This window comes from Myxocyprinus asiaticus, chromosome 21, assembly GCF_019703515.2.
Source record: "Myxocyprinus asiaticus isolate MX2 ecotype Aquarium Trade chromosome 21, UBuf_Myxa_2, whole genome shotgun sequence".
NCBI classification, from domain to species: Eukaryota; Metazoa; Chordata; class Actinopteri; order Cypriniformes; family Catostomidae; genus Myxocyprinus; species Myxocyprinus asiaticus.
The window spans coordinates 35,676,085-35,699,745 of NC_059364.1; the positions used below are offsets into that span (position 1 = coordinate 35,676,085).

Sequence of the window (23,661 nt, forward strand, 5' to 3'; positions counted from 1 at the left end):
TTCCTGTCAAAATGCATTTAATTCCTTTTTAGGAAAGAAAACAAAACAGTATGTAACAATATAGTGCTTTATTAACATTTTCCAAACAAAGCCTTCCACAGTATAAAGATAGAAATGCAGTAGAATAGCACCAATTCAAGTAACATTAAATGTTTCCAAAAGTCTAAGTGGGAGGTTAACTAACTGAAAGAACTAGTCCCAACATATGTTGCATATTCATTGCAATGGGCATTAAATATCTCTCACACCCTCATCCTCCACAATATTAATCAGCCGCCTCCCGGTATTTAAAATGCACCTTACTTAAGCTGAAAAATACTTGATTTCTGTCACAAGTTCCATATAGGCTTATTTTGTACAACAAATAGCATTAAGAGCTCGTTTTCCTATCACTGACATTGGGTGCTTCTCAAACAGAAGGCTGCAGCCTATTAAGGCTGTGTCCTTCCTAGACCAGACCTTCAGAGGCTGTGGGCTAGACTCCTCCTCAGCATTCAGTGCTACAATGAGACGGTCTAGTAAGTGTGCATGGTGAACCATAAGCTTAGAACGATGTGATATTTTACTTAGTTTAGAAAACCCATATACTTCAGAAAACGAGAAATATGTCCTTAATCCCTTAATTATTTTAGCAAAATGTTTTATTCACAAAGTGAAAATAAATTCAAAAAATGTTTTAATAAATTTTACAACACTGATCTTAGAATTTATATTTAAACCCTTTCAAATATTAAAAAACGGAACCCTAGAATTGTAAAAACTATAAAACGTCCTGGTTACTTTCGTAACCTCTGTTCCCTGATGGAGGGAATGAGACGTTGTGTCGATGTTGTGACACTAGGGGTCGCCCATGGGAGCCCCGAACACCTCTGATCTTTGAAAAAAGGCCAATGGGAATTGGCGAGTGGAATTTGCATGCCACTCCCCCAGACATACGAGTATAAAAGGAGCTGGCTCACAACCACTCATTCAGGTTTTGTGCTGAGGAACCGAGACAAGGTCCTGTCCATTTCAGCGGGTAGTTCAGTGTTGTGGCAAGAGGGACACAACATCTCGTTCCCTCCATCAGGGAACGGAGGTTACGAAAGTAACCAGGACATTCCCTATCTGTCACTCACTCGACATTGTGTCGATGTGTCGATTTGAGTGGAAATACGTCATATGGTCTTACCGAGATTTGTCGGAAGTATGTCATGTGGAGAAGTCCCGTGGTAGGTCCTACCCGAGGGTGAAGGAGCTACAGACACGGTGACCAGGCCAAGGAAGACACAGTTGACCAACAGGGAAACCATGTTGTGGAAGATACATCACACGGGGTTACCTACGGGGAACCAGTGCACGTGGAGCACCTACCCCAGTACAGGGCCTAGTTAGCACACGTACTGGGCCGGCAGCGAGTTTCTCCGCAAACCCACCTGCTACAGGGCTAAGGAGGGGAAAGGCGCTATGCGCAAGCGGTACACCCAGCCAGCTGTCCCGGGAACTAAACACAGGGCGAAACCGGCTCAACCCGGAGATTATAGAATCTCGCAAAGGTGTTGGGTGTTGCCCAGCTCTGCAGATGTCTGCTAAAGAGGTGCCATTGGTCAGAGCCCAGGAGGCTGCCACACTCCTAGTAGAGTGGGCTCGTAGCCCCAAGGGGGCGGCACGTCCTGGGCATGATATGCCATAGTGAGCGCTCCCTTTCCGCTGTCCGCCAAAGCAGACAAAGAGCTTCTCAGAGCGTCTAGAGCACTGCGTGCGATCCCAATAGATGTGCAAAGCATGCATCGGACACAGCAACAATAAGGCTGGGTCTGCCTCCTCCCGGGGCAGCTTCGCTTGCAGGTTCTCCACCTGATCCCTAAACAGGGTCTTGGGAACCTTGGGTACATAGCCCGGTCAGGGTCTCAGGATCACATGACAGCAACCCGGACCAAACTCCATGCACGTTTCACTGACAGAGAACGCCTGCAGGTCCCCTACCCTCTTGATAGAGGTGAGCGCCGCCAGGAGGGCAGTCTTCAAAGAGAATGCCTTTAGCTCAGCTGACTCTAGGGGCTCAAATGGAGCTCCCCGTAGGCCCCGAAGGACCACAGAGAGGTCCTACGAGGGGATGAGACATGATCTGGGGGGGTTTAACCTCCTAGCGCCTCTCAGGAACCTGACGATCAATTCGTGCTTCCCCAAATACTTACTGCCTACTGCATCGCAATTTGCCAATATAGCGGCTACATACACCTTCAAGGTGGAGGGGGACAGCCGCCCCTCCAGCCCCTCCTGCAGGAAGGAAAGCACTGATCCAACTGTGAATCTCTGGGGGTCTTCGCATCGGAAACAGGCATACAGGCGCCTCGTAGAGGGAGCCCTGGCCTGAGTGATGGTGTCTACCAATGCCAGTGGAAGGCCACATCTGTGCCGAGGGGAGCCTCAGTCAGGAAATACCAGAGCGGGCAGTGGGAGGATTCCCGGGAAGCGAACAGGTCCACCTGCGCTTGACCGAATCGACTCCATATCAGCTGGACCACCTGAGGGTGGAGTCTCCACTCTCCCCTGAGCATGACATGTCGCGACAGCACGTCTGCTGTGCTGTTGAGGTTGCCCGGGATGTGAGTGGCTCGCAACGACTTGAGTCGCTGGTGACTCCAGAGGAGGTGACGGCGGGTGAGTTGCGACATGCGAAGAGAGCGCACACCGCCTTGGCGGTTGATGTACTCTACCATTGCCATGTTGTCCATCTGGACCAACACGTGCTTGCCCTGGATCAACGGCAAAAGCCTCCACAGGTTGAGCAATACTGCTAGCAACTCGAGGCAGTTGATGTGCCAACGCAGTCACGGGCCAGTCCAAGGACCGGCAACTGGGCGCCCGTTGTACACGGCACCCCAGCCATGCTTGGAGGCATCCATCGTAACCACGATGCGCCTGGAGACCTGCTCTAGGGGAACCCCTGCCCGTAGAAACATCAGGTCGTTCCAAGGGCTGAATAGACAGCGGCAGACCTGCGTGACGAGCACCACCGCAGCTGAGGATGCCATATGCCCCAAGAGCCTCTGAAATAATTTCAGTGGGACCAACGTTTTCCACCTGAATGCTCTCAGACAGTTCATCACTGACTGCGTGCGCTCGCTCGTGAGGCGCGCCATCATTGAGACTGAGTCTAACTCCATGCTGAGAAAAGAGATGCTCTGAACCGGGGAGAGCTTGCTCTTTTCCCAGTTGATCTGAAGCCCCAACCGGCTGAGGTGCCTGAGCACCAGGTCCATGTGCGCACACAACAAATCCCGCAAGTGAGCTAGAATCAGCCAGTCGTTGAGATAGTTGAGGATGGGAATGCCCACTTCCCTTAACGGGGCAAGGGCTACCTCTGCGACCTTCGTGAAGGCACGAGGTGACAGGGACAGACCGAAGGGGAGGACCTTGTACTGGTATGCCCGGCCCTCGAAAGCAAACCACAGGAAGAGTCTGTGTCAAGGTAGAACCGAGATATGGAAGTATGTGTCCTTCAGGTCTACCACCATGAACCAATCTTGATGCCGGACGCTCGCCAAAATGCACTTTTGCATCAGCATCTTGAACGGGAGTCTGTGCAAGGCCCGGTTCAAAACTTGCAGGTCCAAGATTGGCCGCAACCCACCGCCTTTTATAAGTAAGATGAAGTAGGGGTTGTAAAACCCTTTCTTCAACTTGGCTGGAGGAACAGGCTCGCCCGAGGCAGCAGCGTTCTTGCCTTTCACCAAAGTGAAGCGGACACCGTTGAACCTGGGCGGGCGCCTGGCGAACTGAATCGCGTAGCCAGGTCGGACGGTCCTGATCAACCACTGTGACAGTTTGGGGAGCGCGAGCCACGCCAGGGCCAGGCCGCGGGGGCGGGCTGCGGCAGAGCCGGTGTTGTTGCAGCAGGAGGACGCCCTTGGCGACGAGCAGACGAGGTGCGAGGTCTTGGACCGCGCTGATGCAGGATGTGCTGAATAGCCTTCATCTGCTGTTTTACCGCCGAGAACTGCTGGGCGAATTCCTCGATGGTGTCGCCGAACAGGCTGACCTGGGAGACGGGGGCGTCAAGGAACTGTACCTTGTCAGATTCCCACATCTCGACCAAGTTGAGCCATAGGTGGCGCTCCTGGACCACCAGGGTGGACATCGCCTGCCCGAGAGTCCGCGCCGTGACCTTCGTCGCCTGGAGAGCGAGGTCGGTCACCGAGTGCAACTCCTGCATCAATCCCGGGTCAGAACTACCCGTGTGCAGTTCCCTTAGTGCCTTGGCTTGGTGCACTTGCAGGAGAGCCATGGCGTGCAGGGTGGAGGCGGCCTGTCCAGCGGCACCGCAGGCCTTAGTCACCAGAGACGACATAACCCTACAGGCGCTGGACGGGGGTCTCAGGTGGCCCCGCCAGGTGCCCGTGTTTTGCGGGCACAGGTGCACCGCAACCGCCTTATCCACCTGGGGAATCGCCGAGTACCCCCTGGCAGCCCCACATTGCCATGGTCACGCTCTCACAGTGAGAACATGACCCGTCCACGAACGCTGTCTCTGCGTGGGCAGCGCCCAAGCACGTAAGACTGCGATCGAGGCCATCGCAAGCGGAGAGGTAATGACCGCAACCAGGAAATACACACAAACGGAGAGGCATGTTTAAAAAGACGATCTCTGTTAATGCCACTCTTTTAGAAGGGAAAATATACTCTTTCAGTAGGAAGAATATACTCTTTTAGCTGCTGAAGCGCCCAGGGGTGTTCTCTGCACTTCACCAGTGCAAGAGGGGGAGAAGCCGTTGTAATGCGGCGTAAATCCAACAACTGTGCATCCTCGTTTCCTTTCCTTGCTCCCTAGCTCCACCCTCTTAGGAAATGAGGAAAGGTTCCAAGGAAAGGAAATGAGGACAGAGGAATCAAAGCAAGGCGGACTTGTGAAATGAAATGTCCTGCTCACTCACGTGTCACTTCAGAGCACGTTTTTGCGCAGCTGCAGTGCCTCGGCGCGCTTGCCGCTTGTACTTTATTTATTAATATATTCATAATAAATCAAAATAATTCAAGATGCACTGTTGAAGTTTGTGTCAGTTATGGTTTATTTAATCTGCAAAGGTGATACATGATTAAAAAATATTGTGTCAGATGCGAAGGGGGAAGAGAATTAATATGTGCGTCAGGTGCTTCGACCAAAAAGTCTTCCTCATAGGATGCTTCTGTGTTTCCTCCTCAAGTGTCCTTCTTTAAGCTTTCTCCATCCTCTGTCCTTGCCTCCTCATGGTGCAGTTAAAGAATTGATACATCCTACATAACTTTGATCAGTTTCTGGGTTTGAGGATGGAGGAGCGAGGAAAAATAGGATGTACAATTTAGGAAACGAGAAGCACCCTGTGTGTGTGTGGTGTGTGTGTCAGTGTAATGACTCTGGCCGGACACATTACAAATGTTCCGCCCTTCCAACCAGTGTTTATGCTGGTTTATGCTGTTTTAACGGTAAATGCGTTAATCGCAATTAGGAAAAATTAACGTCTTAAACTTTATAAATTAATCATTTGCATTAACGCGTTAATTTTGACTACTCTAGTATTTACACATTCATGCATATGCTGTTTTTAATACTGTACATATTGAATATGAGTGTAAATGAGTTTAAACACAGCTTTGTATATAAGTTACATACACATTGCTTCCCAATTTAAGAAAAAATCTGATTTTTATCAGATTTCAAAACAAACATGGATGTTGTTTGGATCGGGTCGGGATTTCATGTGACTTTTTGCTGTTCTGACTTCAAACAACTGAACGGATTTGAGTCGGATATGCCAAAAAATCAGATTTTTGCTGCCTGTTTAAACAAAGCCTAACTGACTTTGTCCTTTTCTTTTAGGGTGACCATGGTGAGACAGGCCCAAGTGGACCTGAAGGCCCTCAGGTAAGAATCTCTAACCTTCGGCCGGTTTAAGCAGCTTAAATAATTAACCTGCTCCACAGGTCTTACTTCACTTCTGGGTCAATACATTACATAATCCTAAAGCAGATGCTGACTTCAGATTGACAGCGTTTAGTGAATACTGTTGTAGATTAAATCAGATGCAAAGCAACAGGAGATGTTCTTAACAGATTTATCCAGCATGATCTTTTGTCTAAAGTCAGTCAAAGGTTCTTCAACCTGTGCATATCTCTGTTTTGACAGATATGCAAACCTCCTCCACACATAAGTACACAAAGGCACACATGTACTTACAGTGATAAGGGCCAAACTCTGGTTACTGGTTGGGTTTAAATGCCAGGGGGAGAACTAAGGGATTTGGACAAAGTACTAGATGCTGATAACAGCATCTGTTTGGGCATTACGGTCTTCCGCATGAGCAATGTACAGTACTTAACTCTGAAGTAGTTGAATGCCTTGCCCTGAGGTAATAAAAGATTGTATTAAGATAGCAGAAGAGACTTAGTGCAATGCCTTAGAAAAACACAAAATAAGTAGCAATACAGTGTAGACAACACTTGATATTGTCTCGAACAATATATATATTTTTTTCCATCTATATCTTTTGGTCAGTCCTTTTTTAGTTCCTTGCACTCTCTTCACCTCGTTCAACAGTTCTTTCCAGAACAGAAGAGAACAGTAGGTCAAACAGCTTAACCTATGTAAAGTTACAAGTGCGTTGATTGACACTTTGTGAGGAATACATGTTGGCACAGAAACCACATATGATTTTTCCATGAGAAATTGAATTTGCTTCACTGTAATCCTGTCTATAGTTCTTAACCTCGGGTTTGTGTTACGCTTTTACACATTTCAACTTTGAAACAACCTGCATGTCCTTTCCCTTCCTGTGTACCTCTGTGAACGCAAGCTTTTTTCCATCAGACATGTTGTTTCTTTCCAACACACGCACCCAGTCAATATCTAAAGCTGGATTGATAGTATGCATGTCGCATGGGACATAATGGGCTTATGGAAAATATTGCTTCATGTTTTTTTACGTTTATATTCAGCATGTGTTTCATCTTGGCTCAGGTGGGATGTAAGCACCAGTGGGGGAGCAGGAAACTGGGCTAGTTGTGATGTCATCACAACATTCTGCAGTCAATATGGCCAATTTATAAATAATAATAATAATAATAATATGGCCAATTAATACTAGACCAGCTTCCAAGATTGTCAAAATCACAGTGACTGACTAGTTATTTATCAACATACACAGTTAAAATGTTGAAGTAATCTAACTAAAGAGGTTCAAATCTGCTTTCGTGCTGAAACAGAGAGAGACTGGCAATACACTTGTCATTATATTCACAGTTCACACATACCTTTGATGAGGCAGCTGTCTTCGGTTTCGGATACTACTGAAAAACTGTATTAGTTCAACTGCGTGTTCTTGTGTATCGGTCCTTCTTTTTTTATGTGTCTAAATAGTTTAATAATCATTTTATTGTTTGTATCTGCATTCAACAACGTTACACAAGCATAATATGCCCTGTGTTTTATACCTTTTTAAAGCAGTATATTGCATTTTACATTGTGTGACTTGAACAGGTAAGGGTTAAAGTTATTTCCTCATCCCCAATTATGGGATAGAAAGCAATATTTGTTCACTATCCTACTTTGTCTAATTCTGCTGATTTTATGACTGATCTTCGATATTAATCTTGTCTTACTGTGAATTAAATAAAATTTCCCTCTTGAAAGAAGAATAACACAAAACCCACATAGGTTTTAAAACACCATTATTTTACTTGATAAGCTTGATAAAATTGTGCAAACAGTTTAGCTTGATAATACTGTGCAAACAGTATATGGTCATTCTACGACTATCATATTAGTCATATCATGCAAGTTATAACTACTTACATAAACATCTGGCCTTGTGTATAACGGAACATCTCCGTATGGTTCAATACGCGTCTACAAAAACATAGAATGGCAGTGACAGCCAGCGTGTCCTCATCCAATTTCATTCATTCCTGGCTTATTTTATTCAGGATCCGGGGGCGTTTGTAGATCAGTGGTTAAAGACCGATCATACGTCTGCATTTTTTTTCACTTTTCTTTGTGCAAAGGGCCAAATGGCATGTTTACCTATTTCAATGAATATCAGATGCTAAAATGAATTATAGTCCTTACCAGGAATATACTTAAACGTCTGTTGTTGTTTATGCTTGAGGACTTGCTATTGGCTGTTGTCATTACATAATTAATGAGGTACATCTCTTGAGGTTTTGGGGATGGTTTGTGGGTGTTATTAATTAACATTTAAAATTATTAGTGGATATAGTTATGTTTTAAGTTTCGTTTAATGTTAATTATGTCGTTTTATGTATGACATGTTTTTTTTGTTGTTGTTTTTTTACCGTGGCTGAGATTAGAATTCCTTTGAGTTAGTTGTGATACTGTTTGACATAATGACAGTTAATACAAAGCTTTTTGAAGCTGTGAATCAAGTGAATCAATTGATTTGGTAAATGATTTGATAAATGTTTCTGTGTTTTAAAGCACTTATTCCACCACACAGTAGCAACACCTGCTGGTGAAATTACTTAACTTGACCAGTGTGATGTACTTGGTACAAATTGTTTGTTCAGGTTTCAAAGCTTTATGAAGCGTGTTTCTAAAGCGCTTATAACTTGTTAAAGTTTGCTGATGCCAGACCTTTTCATTGCTTTAGGGAGACGTCAGTTTTGAGTATTTTTATCAAGAATAGGAAAGCAATGACTCAAAGCAGCTAGTAGTCACTCCTTTTTAGTCAATTCCCATGCTTTGCTACTATTAATGTGTGCACCAGAAGTGCGCATATTTTTATGTCAACCAAAATTCCGTTGAAGTGTAGGCTAAAAGTTCCGGTTCCAGCGGCCCTGGATGTAAGCATTCCCTTTATCTTTTTCACTAAATCAGAGATGTTCAGATTAGCATACTACCATACTTATACAGTATGTATACAGTGCACAGTTTGCAAATTTTCAGTATGCATGGAACAGCCTACTACATTTGCCAAAATGTGCAGCACATGTACAAAGCACATTGCATAAAATAATGTATAGTGTAGTGTGCAGTATGCCCAACTTCAGCTTCCATTTCAAATGTGGTAAATGAACCGGAAGTACTGTCACAATTCTTAGCATCTCTATTGAGATTATTTGTTAAGAACACCAAGAGTTTATGACTTTATATCTTAATACAAAAAATATTAAATCCAAAATAACTAAATCCAAGATGATGGATATTGATTGGATGCAATAGGTATTAGCAGTTGTTTGAGGTGTGACTGTGTGTAATTTTAATGTCCCAAGTATCTTCAAGTAATGTTAACCACAGACCTTCTTTTACTCAAATTTAAAAACCCCATTTTGAAAACCCATAGGAAATTCCTTAGGAAGCCCATTGCGAATTAGCCTTTCGAGTTCACCTACAAATTCATATCATGGGTGAACAGCTCTGTTAGGTCATGTGACAACAATATAGCATACTAGTGTGTGGAATGTTTATTGTGGAATAATGTCTACTGTTTTATTTACTATACAGCTAGTATTACATTTCAAACATAGCCATGTAGTTATTTTTGCACAACTGCACCACCTTGTGGATACTTTCAATTGTTGTTCATAATACTCACAAAACCAGAGATTTATGTGTTGTTCCCTGTGCACTGAGGTTGTCTCTGGCCTCTCATGACTTCTTGGAAAAGATACATCTTTACATGTCAGACAGGCAAAGGTCCAAGTCAATGGCTTTACAATTAAAAGGTTCAAATCAGAGGAGACACGTGTTATCCGGCGCATTACCAATACCAATTATCAACGGCTGACTTTGTCTTCCACCCCTGAGGCTTTATTTTTGTTTTAATTACTATTCATGGATGTTTTGCTATTAACTCGACGCTGCCAATCCATACAGCATTTATATGTTTGTTCGTATAATTCCACCACCAAACAGGAAATTGAACAGTTTGTTTAGATAAGTGATGTCTTGAACACAAACTCTGTTTCAATTTTTGGCTGACTTAAAGGTTGCTAAGTTGCTCTTATAGATATAAATTAGTTGCAATTGAGACAGCTATTTCAGAGTGAGGAATAGCAAGACAACTAGAACCTTGTTGAATTTGTTGATGCTGTTTTTGCAATGTATGGCATACTGATCAATTTATTGACTTTTTCTCTGTAGGGTATTAAAGGAGATCAAGGGCTGAAGGTAAGAGGCAAAGATTGTTCTTGCTATATATATTCTTTCTGTCATGTAAAAATGAAGAGTTCTGTGCATGCAAATCTCAGATTTTTCATTTGTGAGTTTTGATTCTAATGTCAAATTTGGGGTTTATTGTAATCAAACATAAATTTGTGCTTTGTTAGCTTTAGAAATCCCAGCTTATTTTTTAACAGTCCAAAATTTCAGCTTAAAGGAATGTTCCAGGTTCAATACAAGTTAAGCTCAATTGATAGCACTTGTGGCATAGGGCCCTATTTTAGTTCAGCCAGTGCAAAGTCATTAGGCATGACCATTAAGTTTTGGTATTTTTGTGCAAGCATGCGCTAAGTTCAGGTGCAAGTGAATTTGGCAAAATTGCGTGTGCAAAGTGCTAATGGGCTGGGTCAAGTGCAATTTAATTCTGAGGTTATTGCACCGTCTCCGTCCAATTATATAGTCCATTCCCTGTCAAGAACAAGCGATATAAACAAAGACAGCACATTCATCAGAAGTTGGTAGTGTAAATGGAATGTTTGCAATGAATTAAAAGAATAGAAATGCGGACTTGCGTTCTTTTGTGCATTTACAGGTAGTTGAACAGGTTGAATGTCGGGCATATTTTTATGACAGTGACTTTCTCCTTTTATACACATAGAAAATGTGGTTCCTGTCAGAATTTGGATAAAGTCTCCATTAAATTATAAAGAATGCAAGTATTATTAATCATATTGATCAAATGACACACAAATCATGGCTAGAATTAACAGTGATTGTATCGGCCTTTCACGTTAGGCTGTGGAGGTTTGCACGCACTTCACTTCAATCGGTCGATTTTGCTTTAAAAATTAAATGCATTTTTTTATACACCAAAAAAATTAACCAAAAAGTATTTCTATATTCAAATTACACTTCAAACTAATCAAAAATGTAATCAAAATAACGGAGTGGTCAGAAAAATCATATATATCCACCTTCCGTAAAATCCAAACATTTTACCCTCTCCAACTTCTTCCACTGGCCTCTTTTGCAGTGACTTAAAAAATCACTCTATGACAATAGGTGGAAAAATATGAATACAAATTAAATCATAAATACAATTGTAAATATAAACATAATAATTATGAGGGGCCTGGGTAGCTCAGTGGTAAAGACGCTGGCTACCACCCCTGGAGCTTGCTAGTTCGAATCCCAGGGTGTGCTGAATTACTCCAGCCAGGTCTCCTAACCAAGCAAACCAAATTGGCCCGGTTGCTAGGGAGGGTAGAGTCACATGGGGTAACCTCCTCGTGGTCTCTATAATGTGGTTTGTTCTCGGTGGGGCGCGTGGTGAGTTGAGTGTGGATGCCATGGTGGATGGTGTGAAACCTCCACACGCACTATGTCTCCGTGGCAACGCGCTCAACAAGCTACATGATGAGATGCACGGGTTGGCGGTCTCAGATGCAGAGGCAGCTGTGATTCGTCTTCTGCCACCGGATTGAGGCGAATCACTACGCAATCACAAGGACTTAAAAGCGTCCTTGGGGAAAAATCCACACACACACACAAAAAACCATAATAATTATAATAAATGAAAAATAAATAGTTAATAGATTAACACAAATCTCATAAATATTTGTTTCATTAAAACGGCTACAACAGTGATCGCCAGAGACATAATTTAATGTTCCACTATATTTTCAGAGTTTGGACATAAACTTTATTACCACCTGCTGGTGGAATCTTCAAACATTAAAATACACACTATAAGAAAAGTATAGCCACAAAACGTAAACATTATACGTGTTAACATTATTTTAATGTCGTAAACATTATACGATTTTTAGTGTGATAAAATTGTTTACTAACCTTGTAGGTAAAAAGTTATATCCAAAATCAAGACTTCATTGTCATGACGATGTAATGCCGTTTAATCTTGTATTCTGTTAAATGCTGTAAAAAACTTAATCTCTGATTTTATTACACTTAAATCAAGTAAAACTAAATTATGACAGTTTTGGTGGCAAAAAAAAACAAAAAAAACAAAAGAAAGAAAGAAAAGAAACTAACATTATACCCTTAAGGAAATAACTAAAAGAAAAAATTATAACATCACCCCATTCAATAAAACCCTGTGCTCTTATCAATGGAGGGTGTAAACAGAGGCTTGAGTCCATGGGCCTGACTTCTTATGTGGAGTCTGTGTCCCGAAGAACTCCCTCTGCGGGACTAGCCAGAGTTTGATGGAATTTTCATTTCCTCCTCATACACCACGTCTCCCTGTACTCCTGTCTCTTGTCTCAGGACCACCCTGTAGAGCCCCACAATGAAAGTCCTGATGCTCACAGGATCAGAGGTTTCCTTTAGATCAGAGTCTTTATAAATTTATTGCCACTTGTCTTGTATTCGAATTGTGCTGGAAAAAAGCACTCAGTGAATAGGGTCAAAAACTTTGAAGCTCCAAAAAAGCACATAAAGGCAGCATAAAAGAATCCATAAGACTCCAGTGATTTAATCCATGTCTTCTTCAGAAATCTAATCGATTTTGGGTGAGAACAGACCAAAATATAACTCCTTTTTCACTGTACATATTGCCATTGCAGTCTCCTTGAGCTTGACACATCAGCAGACTGCTAGATGGTGCTAGGAAGTGTAATTGAGTTTGAAACCATGATCGCCAAGGAGACTGATGTCAAGATTAATAGTGAAAAATGAGTTATATTTTGGTATGTTTTTGCCCAAAGTCAATTAGATTGCTGGAAAAGACATGAATTAAACCACTAGAGTCTTATGGATGACTTTTAAGCTGCCTTTATATGCTTTTTGGAGCTTTAAAGTTTTGGTCACCATTCACTTGCATTGGACTAGTGCACTTGTATCACAAAAGTCTGGACTTGGAGGACTGTCGGCTGGACTAAGGGCTCCATTTAGGACAGGACAAACGCTTTACATCTAAACCAAGAATGTGAACCAAGACTAGAAGATTCAGTACCTGAGTCATGCTGGGAGACCAGAGGGATTGCATGCTAGGAGAAAAACAAGCCGGAGCACAAGAAATGTCTCTCTTTCCTTCATCTGAGCACCTGTGTCTCTGATTTAGAGGCTTCTAATGCTGCTGTTTGTGGAGAGTCCCCCGTTACATACGGCCTGATGGACTTAGCACACTTATTTTTGTAACCTGCCATTCCCCTTGCCAAACACACGCTGTTGTGTTCTTTGATTGTTACAGGTCCGTTGTTATGGAAATGCCTTGTGTTTCTGTATTTCAGTGTATCATGTGTGCATTTGATTATATGAATGTTTTCTACATCAGTCTCAGCAGACGTACAGTACCAGCTGTGAAACTGACAGATGAAAAAACGCATCTGTAGCAGTGCTATATTTAGAAATGTACATACATACAGCTTTATCACCACCTCTAATTGCAGGGGCGGATTTAGGCATGGGCGACATCTTGCCGGGGGCGGCACGAAGAGCCCACACAAAAAAGTGGGTGCCCTGAAGTCCACCAGCCATCTCATCTCCAACCATGTAGCGTGGTTTTTTAGCAGGGGAGTGAGGGGCTGCTGAAGGGGGTTTATTTTTGGATGTACCATAATGCTACCATGTTTTTTGGTCAAGTACCATGGTGATACCATGCTTTTGGACATGTACTATGGTACTAATACCTTTTTTGGACATGTACCATGGTACTACCATATTTTTTGGACATGTACCTTGGTAATACCATGTTTTTTGGACATGTACCATGGTAATACCATGTTTTTTGAACAAGTACCATGGTAATACCATGTTTTTTTGAACATGTACAAAGGTTATACCATGTTTTTGGACATGTACTGTGGTACTAACATGTTTTTTGAACATGTACCATGGTACTACCATGTTTTTTGTATATGTACTATGGTAATACCATGTATTCTGGTTATGTACCATGGTAATACCATGTTTTTTGAACATGTACCATGGTACTACCACGTTTTTTGGATATGTACTATGGTAATACCATATTTTTGGACATACCATAGTACTACCATGTTTTTTGGACAAGTACCATGGTACTACCATTTTTTATATATTTTTTTTTTTTCATATTGGTTTAACTGGTGGACTAGCAGTGTTTTTTGGACATGTACTATGATAATACCATTACATTTACATTACATTTATTCATTTGGCAGACGCTTTTATCCAGAGCTACTTACAAAAGAGGAAAATATAAGCGAATCATCTTAAGGAGACAGTGGTATGAAAAGTGCCATATTACAAAATTTCACTAGCATCAGAATAGTATTCAAAACAGACTAAAGTGCAACAGGAATTTTTTATTTTTTTTTTAATGACTGGTTAAGTGCTCATGGAAAAGATGTGTTTTTAGTTGTTTTTTGAAGACAGAGAGTGAGTCAGCTTCACGGATGGAGTTGGGAAGGTCGTTCCACCAACGTGGTATGATGAAGCTGAAAGTCCAGGAAAGTGTTTTGGTGCCTCTTTGTGTTGGTACAACAAGGCGACGTTCCTTAGCCGACCGCAGGCTTCTAGTGGGCGCGTAGCTCTGCATAAAAGATTTTAGGTATGCTGGAGCAGACCCAGTGACTGTTCTGTATGCCAGCATCAGAGCCTTGAATTTGATACGTGCATCAACCGGCAGCCAGTGGAGAGAGACAAGGAGTGGTGTAACATGCGCGTGCTGCTGCATTCTGGATAATTTGCAGGGGTCTAATTGCACATGCAGGGAGGCCTGCAATGAGGGTGTTACAGTAGTCCAGTCTAGTTATGACAAGTGACTGGACAAGCAGTTGTATGGCATGTTCAGAGAGGAAGGGTCTTATCTTCATGATATTGTAGAGTGTAAATCTACATGATCTTGCGGTCTTTGAGATGTGGTCTGTGAAATTTAGTCTGTTGTCGATGGTTACCCCTCGATTTCTGACCGATTTGTAAGGCGTTACTGTAGTTGCACCCAGCAGCACGGTGATGTTGTGTTCAACAGCAGGGTTGGCTGGAAAGACAAGGAGTTCAGTCTTGGCTGGGTTGAGTTGCAGTTGGTGCTCCTTTATCCAGGCCGAGATGTCTGCCAGGCAGGCAGAAATTCGAGCAGTCACTGTGGTGTCGTTGGGCTGGAAAGACGAGTTGCGTGTCATCAGCTTAGCAGTGGTAAGAGAAACCATGTGCCTGAATGATGGGTCCCAGTGATGTTGTGTAAATAGAGAAAAGAAGTGGCCCACGCACTGATCCCTGAGGTACCCCAGTAAGTAGCTGATGAGGCTTGGATACCTCACCTCTCCAGGCTACCTTGAAGGACCTACCTGAGAGATAGGAGTTAAACCAGTCAAGCACAGTTCCTGTGATGCCCAGCGAGGAGAGGGTAGAGAGTAAAATCTGATGGTTGACTGTGTCAAAGGCTGCAGAAAGGTCCAGCAGAATCAGGACGGATGATCTGGATTCAGCTTTCGCCCATCTCAGCGACTCAGTGACAGACAGCAGGGCAGTCTCGGTGGAGTGTCCACTTTTGAAACCTGACTGATTGTCATCCAGCAGCTTGTTCTGTGAGAGATAGGCAGAGATTTGATTGAAAACTGCCCTTTTTTTTAACCATGATTTTTGGATGTACCATGATACTACCATGTTTTCTGGACAAGTACCATGGTACTACAATGTTTTTTTAAATTATTATTATTGGTTTAACTGGTGGACTAGCAATGTTTTTTGGATGAGTACCATGGTAATACCAGGTTTTTTGGACATGTACTATGATACTACCATGTTTTTTGGATATGTACTATGGTACTACCATGTTTTTTTGTTTTGTTTTTCAAATTGATCTAACTGGTGGACTAGCAATGCCTTGTTGTTCACAACCAAATGTATCTAGTGAGGCTGGTAAATCAGTTTTTTTTTTCTTTTTTTTTTCTTTCTTTTTTTCTGGTAAAGCTGGTCGACCAAAGAAGTCTTTCTCATTAAGATCAAAAAGGATAAAAAAGCATCCCATGTTATGTTTTTTTTTTTGTTTGTTTGTTTTTTTTTTTTGCAGGGATATGAAAGTACCTTGGTTTTACTAGTTGATACCATCACTGTACCATAGTACCACTATAGTACCTTTTTTTGTGAGAGAAACTGCTTACTTCCCTCAAATACATTTGCCTTTCTCATTATTAGTCAGTTCTAGGCCTTGCTTAACAGATATTTGTGGTTTGTGCAGTGAAATATTGAAAGTTTATGAGATAAAAAGGAGATAAGCAAACATTAAAAACTATATTCTTATAGTTTTTACTCCTGTAGCAGGGTGTGCCTCATCTGTGTTCAGTTCACACGCACACACACACACACACACACACACACACACTGACATAAGTACACACTTGTAAGACATGCACAGCACCCCTGCCATTAGACTCCTGTGTGAAGAAAGAATAAAAGTGGATGGTGTGACAAGACTGTGCAGTGGAAAGAGATGTGTGAATATGAAGAGCTGCCCAGCAGCACCTCAGAGATTAAAAAGGGGCCTGCCTTTCTTCTCTTCTATTTTTTTTCTCTCTTTTTGACTTTCACTCTCAAACCTCTCAATGACATACTCCCCTCCAGACCAGGATTGTTAAAACATAGAAGAAAGTTTTCTAGTAGTGCAGCAAAGTAAGTTTTTGCACCAAACAAAATGAGCAAAAACAATAATTGTTTTCAGACAAGTTTTACATTCCACCCATCTTCAATTTTTCAGATGAACAGGTAGTCATTTTGACTGTTTTCTCGACTGCCAAACTCATATACTTCGGTCTCCTATTTCAGAGTAGCCAAACTAAGCCATTGATTATTATGAACCGCCCTTAAGGAATCGACTTTGTCAGCAGAGAACGTAGCCCCTTTCCCCAGTGCTGATAAGTGTTCTCTTCACCTTCCCAAAGTTCCTCTTAACTCTAAAGGCTGCATCCTCATTGTTTGTAGCCTAGAGATTAGCGCTCTTATAAATCACTTGCACTCTATGTCAGTTCCTCCCAATCTGGGCCTCTGCCCCACCAAGTGTTATTCACTCTAGTGCTAAAATAGAAGTGGATAAGGTAGACAGAGGCATGACGATGGACAAAGGGGACGACTGGAATGGTGTGAGTTGATTGGAAAGGAAGAGGATCAAAGAGGCTTCCTGGTTTCAACATGCACTCTGGGGTGCATAGGAGTTTCTGTCACAACTAAAGTGGTCACCCATCTCTACATTGTTTAATTCCCTGAACCCTTTCAGGCACAGGCACAGCCACAGAATCAGAGTGATCACACAGAGAAACCGGCGACTTAAGGTCAAATGGCTTGTCTGCTACAATCGGTCTATGCTTTCCGAATTTATGAACTGCTTTAGTGGCCAAAGCTGGAACTACAGTCATGCGAAGTCATACCCTTGAATCAATGTGACGTAAAAGACAAAACGTGTTTGATTTTTGGAAACATTTAAGTAATTACATGAAAATACCCCTAACCCTAAACCAAACCCTAAACCTAACTCTACAGTACTGAGACCGAAATAGTGTATTTTTACTTTCTGCTTTTTTCATGGCATGAACATTTGCAACATGGTGCCGCTTGTCCGTAATTCTGCACATTGGGTCAGGCTTTAGGTGGAACTATTTTTGGAAAAGCAGTATTTGTAACTAACAAGCATAATTCCTGTGTGATCTTGTTGACAATTACTTTCAAACATTACATGTTATTAGCATAAATGGTTAACGAACCACAAAACTACAAAACACATTAGGTTCGATAATGCAGGCTAGTGCTCAAGAGCCATATTTGAGGTGGTTTCTCAAAGTGACCACTGCACATTAAGTGGCTCTAAAAGTTATTGGATTTATTGGTGCAAAGTATTACTTAGTGTACTGTCATGGTATGCATTGATTAGTCCAAAAACTTTAATTTCATCAGAAGAGATTAAAAAGTCCTCCAAACTTGTGAGGCATACATAAAAGAATGTTTTGAAATGCCATATGATCAAATATATTACAATCAAATATGCCCATAAGATTATAAATTCAGTAGTGTTTGAAATGGAATATGTATCAACACATGTAACACCTTGTATACTACTAAGATCCTTAACTTTCAGTAGATTTTACCACAATTTTACCATGTGATTTGATAATTCCTGTATATGCAGTGGGATTACTATATGTAACCACCACATTTTACCTATATGCGAAGTGGTTGCTGTGCAAGCCATCCTTTTTTTTCCTTATAAAATTTAAATGTATTATGTTACAGGACTTTGTGCAAAAATATGCGTAGTTTAGCAATCAGTGTGTTAGATGCTCCGAATTGTGTGTACAAAACTAAGTTTTTTCCCTGCCCTACTCCGATCAACTCCAAACAACAGTGTTTGTATGAACACACACAAAATTATAAGCTGAAAAGTCAAAAAAATGGCATCAACTATAAGAATTTAAGAAAAGAGACTTGAATACTTACTTTATGCTCCAAACGTGATATTTTAATAAATAACTATGGTGGCTAGTTGTTGACATTTCGAAACATAAACCCACTAGCCTACATGGTTATTATTAAAAATGTCATGCTTGGAGCATAAAATAAGTATTCAAGCCTCTTAACTTTCTCAAAATAGAAAGATTCTTGCTTTTAATTCTAACAAAAAATGAGTGGTGAGAAAATAGGTGCTCTCTCACAGTGACCTCTTTCCTTGAAAGGTTTAACTGGAGGATTACACGGAGCCACAGTCTTTCATCTTTCGTCAACACATAAACCCCCACACTACTCTTCCACTCTCTCTCTTTGGTTTTATCCAACCCCTGATGTCTCTTCTTGGTCCCTGATTGGTCTCATAGTGTTTATGAAAGCAGCTGAGCATGCAGCAGTCTTATCTCAGGCCCAAAAACACAGTAGGGTTCTTTGGATCATTACTGCACTCTCACGCCACACACGTGCTCTCTGTCTTTCTTGATAACCTGCAACCCTCTCCAAGGTCTGACCACTGCACCTGTCAAAGCGAGATGTGCCAAGCTCTGCCACCTGCCCCCTGCTCAGACTCACTGGAGTCTTCATGCCATCTTTGCCCTCTGCCCTACACTTAGAGTGCTTGCTGTCTGGCTGCCAGCCTCTAAATGGCATGCATTGTTTTCTATAGGGGTTTCCAGGAATTTGCCTGGCATGTTGTAAAATACTTCTCGTAAGGCAGTTAATGCAATGATTGAGTGCTGGCCATCTAATGTGTTTGTTTGTGTGTTTTCTAACCCTGCTGAAAAGACCAGCTTAGACCAGCATAGATATCCATGCTGGTCTTGGCTGGTTCATGCTGGTTTATAGTGGTTTGGTGCTGGTCTAGCTGGTAAAACAGAATAGCAATGGTCTGTTTAGCAGGGAAATACCCATTCTCACAAACTGCTAAAGCAAAAATCTTTCAATTGTGTTTTGTTTCAGTTATGAATGAGATTTTTGGTTTTGGGTCATAAATGTGCGACTGTTTAAAGTCCACATGAAATCAAAATGTATCCTATTTATTTTCATTACATATGTTACTGGTCTTATTGTGCACGATTCATCTGTGCACGTTATCCCAAAAATATATTTCAGTCAGGACTTCTGTCAAATGAATACTTGACTTGAATACTTGAATTAATACTTTATTAACTTATAGACAATTAAAGCAATCTGTTGGTGTTGGTGTTGGCGTTATGGTTCTGTTCTGGGCAAACTCTCCGCCCATCCATGCAGCCATTCATGGACAGTGCAGAGTGCAGCAAATAAATTATAGTCTTAGAATGTAGAAAAACAAGACATATGTAGAGAAAACTAAAAGCAAAGCTGCCATGCAAGATGTGGAACTGGGGATGAAGTAGGGTGTTAAGTGCAGCTTGCATCTATGCAGTGGCAACATGATCACATGATTCGGCATGCTCTTTCTGAAAGTTCCAGTACCCTAGGATCGGCAACAGTATGCCGACTCACTGACATGCCCTATCTCCCATCAGATATATTTGGAACGGCTCAACAGCAATTACTTTCCCTCATGGCATGACTTGTAGCACATTGCGTCAGTTGCATGGGAGACCACAGTTCAATCGCCATTCAAACAAGGAAGTAATCACATTTGTATAAACAATCACAAGTGTGATAAGGAGGTTGCATTTTTATCACTAACATTGCATTTTGTCTCCACTAATGGTTAGGGTTAGATTTGGTTGAGGGGTAGATTAAATAAAATAAGCAATTCTCTTCACTGTTTTACACCCTGTTCAGCTGAAAACAATTCTTTTTACAACTGGCTTCTGGCAAACTCTCCTGGATATATATGTATGTCACACTTGTTTATATGCTCTGAAACACTTACCGCTTTAGCCTCTGGAGGCAATGTTTTCAAATTCGGTCAACGTATACCGATTTCATCTAAAGAAAAATCGGCACACACGTGCTGAATTTTATGTGAGATCAGGCTGGCAATGGAAAGGCAGCTAAGGCAATTAATAAATGGAGGACTTAAATAAGACTGCCCTGATAAGCGTCTGAATTGTATTAGTAGACGTCATGATCAATGAATTTCAGCAGATTGTGACCTGCCTGAACTGACACTATGCTTGATGTTTGCCTTGTTAATCAAAATGAAATAACTCACTCCCCCTCTGAAATTAGTTTACATCTTGGCTGACTTCACGAATCCCTCTGAAGGCAGGGTAACATTATTCTTTTGCAAGGGAAAATTTTGCATGCGAAAATGTATTGCGAGAAAGGCATGGTGTGAAACCTGCTAAAGCTACTAGCCAAGTTGCCTCTTTTTTTATGTTCCATTTTATTCTCTGGGATAGTGAATTTATAGAGAAACTCAGTTAAAATGATGTCCTCATCCATTCTGAATATTCAGTGTAGCTACAGTTTGTTCGAAGCACTGCCAAACCAACGACTGGTCAACGATGCAAATTCACATAGGAAAATTGCTTTACAATCAGAAGTCCATCAGGCAAAATTCATGATTGTGCAGATTCCCATTGAGATGACTGTATATCGCCTGCGGAATTTTGTGTGCAAAGATGTATATTTAGTGTAGCTATGTACAATTCACTGCCCATACAATAGAGGTCACTTCCAGACCAAGCCACTTTCTATTGGTCAATGTTGCTATTGCGAATTCACCTATTGAAGTTCACCAAACTTGAACTCCTGGCAAAATTTGTGTAGGGAAATTCCTTAAAATTTCTGATCGCATGGATTCCCACTGAGACGACTGTATTTCACCCACAGAAAATGTTGCAGTGCAAAGGAAAAAGTGACCTAAACTTTTCTTTTTCAATCCCTGCCATCCAACTACCGTGCTCCATTCTGATATGTAACGCCCACTTCTCACAATCCGATCAGTCCCCAGTGGATAAAATCAAGTGCTAACATACATTTTTCCTTGTTTAATATTCTGTTTTACCTGGAAATACATTAGGTTATGGAAGTAAAGTGGGTTACAAACAGCGTTTCATGTTGACTTTGTCAGGTTGATTAAGGATTGAAAAGATGGGTAATTGATAATTGATTGATTTTGCAGGGTGAGCTAGGGATGCCTGGAATGCCAGGGAAACAAGGAGTGAAGGTAGTTCACTTCTACTGAAACCTCTTTTACCTCTTCCTCCCAATTTCCAACCCCAATCCCCAACCCCATACCCCCCACATTTTACAAAGATGTCTCTTTATTTCCCAGAACTCTGCAAGACTGCATGCTGTTCCAAAAGCATTCTACTGCTAAAATGCTCTTCTGCGTGCCCCGTCTTATATATTACAATTACATATCCAATTGCTTTCACACCAGGGGGCAATTAATACCTCATTATGCAGGCACGCCATGTATAACCATCTCACCTTCTCAGTGAAGCTGTAAAGTGGCGTCTGAGACTTGAGGAATGAGATGGCATGTGAAAGAACGATTGTGCCTCAAGCAGTCAGCACCCCACAACCCCACACCCCACACCCCCCCATTACCCAACGCCCCGATGGTTTGAATGTCCGCATGCAGTCACAGCTGTGTCTGTAGATCACTGCCTTGATGTCGACTCATTAGTCTGAGCTAACAGACATGAATTAAATAAATGTCATGTGCTCTTTACTACTAATAACAAACCGATTGTGGGCGGCTAATTGCGGCACTGCTAGTGATTAGCTATTTGCGTGCCTGGAGCGCACAAACTTCAACATGCCAATCTAAATATTGATACCAACGTGTGCTGTCTAATTGCTTCAATAGAAATTATGACATCTGATAGACCCAAGAGGGTTTACAATAGATGTAAACAATGTTTTTCCAAATAGCTCTGGTTTGTGTTGCCTAACTGTGAACTCAGAAGAATTACTGAAAACGATCTTCGGTTCAAATGAAGAACAAGTGGTGACGTGCCCCAAAGTACTTTTTCAGGCAAAATGTATAATGTTGTTTCCTGTGTTGATTTTCAGAGGTCAGCACTGGAGGACATGTTTAGGTCTTTTCTCATTGTTTTCCTCCTCTCTCTCTCTCTCTCTCTCTCTCTCTCTCTCTCTCTCTCTCTCTCTCTCTCTCTCTCTCTCTTTCTCTGTTTTTCTGCTGTTGACATCTTGCACCCTTCAGGGTGAGCCTGGTTTTCCAGGTGCCCCTGGACGAAAGGTAAAGGCCTGGCTTGGTGTGATTGTGTCTTTAACACATATGCTCAGATGAAATTATGAAACTATAATGGTGAATTTCCTCTTACTATAAAGGGTCAGGCAGGTGTTTCTGGTATCCCTGGAAAGCGGGGCTACAAGGTACACCCCGAATGTGCACTGTGACTGTGTCTCACTAAATTGCTAAACCCACAGTTTCATTTGATGTGTGAATTTGAAGTTTGCTGTCATTGATGCTTGGTTTTTGATTTCACATAAAGCCACTTTGACAATACTTATCATTTGACTTTATTGACCCATGCATGTCCAAAAGACATGTAAAATGGTGACTTCACATCTGCATTAAGCAGTTTATTCTGCTGGATTTTAGTGTTATTTAGTGTCACAATGAATTCTGTTTGCCATGTCATATCATTCCAACTTTCTAGATATCACTTCGTGTTTTACTTATGCTTGCTCCCTGTTTTTAAGTACCATAGCTGATTCACTAATTGAAAGTGGAAACAACATGCTGACACCAGACTGCATCTTAAATCACTGAATCAGTTTTCTCATGGTTAACTCCTAGGTCTTTATTTATTGGTAGGGAGAGAAAGGTGAGCCCAGTGCGGCAGGAAATGGCATTAAAGGTGAACCAGGTGCCCCAGGACTACCAGGAACAGCTGGACCCAAGGTACCTTCTCCAAACTCTTGGTTGTTAAAAAGCAAAACGAATACACTACCGGTCAAAAGTTTTGAAACACTTGACTGAAATGTTTCTCATGATCTTAGAAATCTTTTGATCTGAAGGCGTATGCTTAAATGTTTGAAATTAGTTTTGTAGACAAAAATATAATTGTGCCACCATATTAATTTATTTCATTATAAAACTAAAATTTAATAAAAAAATAAAAAAAGTTTTTGAAATTGATGACTTGGACCAAATAATAAAGAAAAGCAGCCAA

At 41.7% G+C, this 23,661-nt stretch overlaps 1 protein-coding gene across 1 annotated transcript in view; it reads left to right on the forward strand.

Moving 5' to 3' along the window:
• The window catches only part of LOC127412012 (collagen alpha-1(XIII) chain-like), a 154,960-nt gene that overhangs the window by 106,617 nt on the left and 24,682 nt on the right, over positions 1 to 23,661 (forward strand). Inside the window, exons 18-22 of the mRNA XM_051648017.1 lie at positions 5,840 to 5,884; positions 10,118 to 10,144; positions 22,686 to 22,721; positions 22,814 to 22,858; positions 23,304 to 23,390. Coding sequence (XP_051503977.1) covers positions 5,840 to 5,884; positions 10,118 to 10,144; positions 22,686 to 22,721; positions 22,814 to 22,858; positions 23,304 to 23,390 — 240 coding nt within the window. The remainder of the gene's footprint in view (positions 1 to 5,839; positions 5,885 to 10,117; positions 10,145 to 22,685; positions 22,722 to 22,813; positions 22,859 to 23,303; positions 23,391 to 23,661) is intronic.